The sequence below is a fragment of the Meleagris gallopavo genome, chromosome 9 (assembly GCF_000146605.3).
Source record: "Meleagris gallopavo isolate NT-WF06-2002-E0010 breed Aviagen turkey brand Nicholas breeding stock chromosome 9, Turkey_5.1, whole genome shotgun sequence".
NCBI lineage: Eukaryota > Metazoa > Chordata > Aves > Galliformes > Phasianidae > Meleagris > Meleagris gallopavo.
Window position 1 is genome coordinate 11,974,840 of NC_015019.2, and position 4,474 is coordinate 11,979,313.

At 38.3% G+C, this 4,474-nt stretch overlaps 1 protein-coding gene across 1 annotated transcript in view; it reads left to right on the forward strand.

The window, feature by feature from the left end:
• LOC100548196 (homeobox protein CDX-1-like) overlaps nucleotides 1-4,474 on the forward strand; it is a 15,393-nt gene that overhangs the window by 9,409 nt on the left and 1,510 nt on the right. The window contains exon 2 of the mRNA XM_031554674.1: nucleotides 1,879-2,024. Coding sequence (XP_031410534.1) covers nucleotides 1,879-2,024 — 146 coding nt within the window. The remainder of the gene's footprint in view (nucleotides 1-1,878; nucleotides 2,025-4,474) is intronic.

Sequence of the window (4,474 nt, forward strand, 5' to 3'; positions counted from 1 at the left end):
AGAGGATCTTCATAGGGAATTCATTACTATGTGGTGTATGCATTTAGATAAGTAGTAGAAGGCAATTTTAACTTTAAATATGTTCAGCTATTAAAACAATGAAACTATGCCTTTCTCCACTGATGGGGAAAAACACATTGACCTGTGAAACCAAATCATGAATTAAAGGATAAAGTACTTCAAGATTCCACTACAGTTCTGTACCTTGAATTCTGAGCTTTGGGAACTACTTCACAAGCTAGGGAAGCTGGAAGAAGGGGCTGAGGAGCAGCCAGTCTTTGGTACCACCAATAAGCCCCCAATTGTTCTGTGCTGCAGAGAAGACTGGATGCTCAGTGGTGACACATCATGGGGAGCTGCTCAGAGAAGGACATTTTGCCAATTCACTGATAGTCTATTTTGGTGCACTCCATTAATTACTCTCATCACCAGTGCAAGTATCGTAAGTTTGAAGTATACCTTTTTCTGAAGAGTAAGGCATGCATACATTTTTTTCAGAAAGTGATCTGTAAGGCAAAGATTAAAAAAGCCCTTGTATGAAGCTAAGCTACATCTGTAGCACAACTAGACTGCTACAGGCAGCAAGCCCCAGTATGCCTCCCATTTTATGTATGATCCAAGAGACTCTGACTCCAATGGGTTGTTCTTGCCCATTGGACAGGAAGGCACACAAAGCATAGTACCACTGTGCAACACATAGCACAAATCACCAACTTCAAATGTGTTCCGTCCCAGACAATTTACAGTCAAGATATATACATTTGAACAAGTATCCAGATGAAAACGGACAAGGAAGCACAAAACAAACCAACAAGTGATTTGCAATCACTGTAACATTGGTTTTAGCCCCAAAACAATCTAATCTTTCCAAAATGTAGGAAGACCTTAGGGCAGGGCTCAAGGGCCATGATTTTAGGCAGCTGTTGACCTCCAATATTTTGATTGCCTAAAATGAACATTAACAAGAATGAAAAGGCTGGTGGAAGGGAAGCATCAGCAGTCTCCCTCATTCTCAGTTGTGTTTAATGACTGCCAACATCTGTCCACACAAATGATCCTGTATGAAATCAATACATTCTAGCTACTTGCATCTGTGTTCACTTGCTTATATCATTTGCTCTTACCTTTTTAAAGACCCAGTTACTGCTGAACCAGGTCTGCTTCAGCTGGCTGTACCCATATCTAAAACGTTACAGCCGTGCTGCCTGAGAAGAAACCAATGGTGCAATTCTAGCATTGCTGAACATCCTTTGTTAAGTATTGCTTTCTTTCCCTCTTTTTTAATTAATTCCCATTTGAAAATGTATTTTACTATTCCCTGAGAGGTGATCAAGGTGTGGTTAGATTGTGCTAGACTTGAAGGAAAAACACAGCCACCAAATTGCAATAACAGCAACAGTATTGTATCGATAGCTAGAGCTATGGAAGCTCTCAGTATTTTCTATGCAGAAAAACATCCTTCAGGATTCATCTCTGAATTAAGTAGCAGTCAATCAACTTTAGGAGAGAGAAAAAAGCAATTCAACACTGGGCAGTAAGCCTGCATCAGAACTGGGAACAGAACCCGGACTTTCTGGCTCCTCATTCTTAACAAGAACAACTTCTCTTTCCCAAATGATAACCCAAGGGTAATAAAGAGTACAAGAATCAGTTTATCATCTATTTACTAAGGAGCAAATCCAAAAGTTGATGGTATTACCCTCTTGTGTTGTAAATTGACACAACTCCACTACAGTCAAGGAAGTTACTCTGGGTAAGTGCATAGAGAACCAGGCCTAAAATACCCACAAACATTTGTCAAATGTAAAGTCCAGTATTTTATGTTATTGAAGTTAAAAAAATTCTAGGTTGAAGCAATGTGTTCTTCTTTCAAAACAGGTAAAACAAGAACAAGAGAGAAGTACCGAGTGGTTTACACAGATCATCAGAGATTAGAATTAGAGAAGGAATTTCATTACAACAGATACATTACAATCAGGAGGAAGTCTGAACTTGCTGCAAACCTAAGACTTTCCGAGAGACAGGTAGAGTATGGATTGCCCATTCAGAATTTCCTTTGCATTTATTATTGCCAAGGAGGACATAACCACACTGGTTAAGAATACAGAAATGCTAATACCTCAAAACTAACGTGACTGAGTTCTCTTTGCAATTTAGGAACTCATACTATCCAGCTGAATGGCTTGATGGCTTTGTTTGCATTTGTTTTGAAATATCCCATCAGCACTAGTTCAGCTCGCTGATGACAGCAGAGAGTTTTGCAGCTGCACAGAAAAGACAAACAGAAGTCCGACATACAGTCTTGTTCTGAGAAAATATCAGCCAAATCCTGCCAGGACTTTTTGCTGTTCAGCTGGGTCAGTATTACTAGGGAGAAGCTTTTGCAAACATTTTCAAATTCTGGTTCCATTGAGGTCAGTGGGAAACCTTAAACAAGGCCATTCTTAGTAGTGGCATGGATAATGAATATAAGTGATGAATTCCAGTATGCTCAGGACACTGAAGATATTTCGGTCTTGGCTACCTTCTACCTTTTGTTTGAAATTCCCTACACACTTGCTAATCCTTTCTCCTTTCCCTGTTCCCCTCCATTCCCTGCAAATTCCACTTCCTTTCCCACAACTTAAATCCATTCTTCTTGACAAAAAGACAAAATACAATTTGCCCTGGAATGACGCCACGTTCTTCAATCACGTAATTGTTGTGCCTGTGCCACCTCCTGCTGCAGCAAAGCAGGAGCCCAGCTCTCAAGCACCTCAGCTGACTCATGCCAAGCAAGATAAAAGGCCCATCTAGATCTCCAGTATACTGCTAACGTAGGCTGAGCATGTTCTGTCCCATTTTACCTGGGGGTTTCTTAACACAGAACACTGAAGTAAGCATCGATCTTAAAAGATTCATTGGAAGGACTCCACAAATAGATTATCTCAAGACAGAAGAACAAAGAATGACACAAAAACTAGAAAGGGAAGAAGTAATATCTAATTAATTTTTAAGCGACAAATGATGCACTTCTGATATAGACAGGATACAAAAATTAAGGAGATGGTAAGGACAAGAAAGAAGAGATAAAATCACACTTTGGGATTACTTGCACAACTAAGCAGTGGCAAAAATACTGTAAAAGGATAGTAACAGGTAAAGAACAAGTCCACATAAGTACAAATCTGCAAGATTAGAATAATAGCTTACTTGTATTTGATAACTGGTATGCAACCTTTAAATGTCTACTAAAACATCTTTCTGAATCTCTGCTGCAGGTCTCTACATCTCGTTTAACAATGAAAGAGAATAAAACCGCTAAATTCAAAGCAGATAGTGCCAAACACAAAGGGCAATTCTGAATCGGTATTAGTTTGGTTTTTAGATAGTTTCATGTCTTCATATATTCTGTCAAATGATGGGAAAAGCTAGATTACCGCAGTGCAGTCAGAATGTATGATATTTGAGACAGCTTTAATAGAACACAAACATCATTGGCTACTGATGTGATATTTCAGAAATTAAGACGACAAAATGAACTGCCACATGTTTGAGATGACAGCCTGGGACTTAACAAACCTGTGTTCACATTTCTACAAGCTTTATGTGCATCTGGAATCTTCACATTCAGCTGGAAAATGGGTATAATAATGGCTCAAGAATAAGTACACTGAAACTGTCAGAGTCCTCATGATATCTTGAGGGACTTCACCACTAGATTTCTTTTAATGGCCACAGATATCACCACTTTTTACAGTTTTCCCTTCTTTCTGATTGTCAGTTATTTCTCTGCCAAGGGACTAGAAAGGAAAAGAAAACAAATCAATATTCCTCAGAAAAACAAAGATTTTTCTTTGGGTTATTTAAAATAGTTAACAAAAAATCCCACATCAGGAATTCGTATCTAAAGACATTTCAGTTGCCACAGAATAGTCACATTTTCACACCTGAACAAATTCTGCTACATTTTCAATTGAACATTGTTAGCTTTACCTCACATTCTCACCTGTTCTGTCCCAATCAAAATCCAAATATTCTTTAATAGTTCATCTCTTCTCAAAGATTGCATTTCTGTGACAGAGCAATGACTAAGAAATAAAGTCATGGACTGTGTGGAAAATAGCAGCAGATTTTGACTTCATCTAGATGTGCAAAAAAAAGTGCTTAGCTACTAAGGCAACACTTCTATAATGCTCTGAAGTTAAACATACCTACAATAGCGCACTGGTGAATTTCTGCTCACAGGTATATTTCCATTGGCTTACACATTGTAGCAAAAGAATTAATGTTCCGCATCCAAACAGGAAATCTTTTCTCCGTTCATAGGCCAGTAATAGGCTTTGAGTTGGTCTGAGTTAGAACATATAGTTTTCAAAGTAAGGATACTTTCAAATTCTTTTGGCCACCACTGTGATGCATTAGGTTCTATTTGACTTTGTAAAAAAAAAAAAATTGTATAACTTCGTATAATGTATGCTATACGAAGTTATGC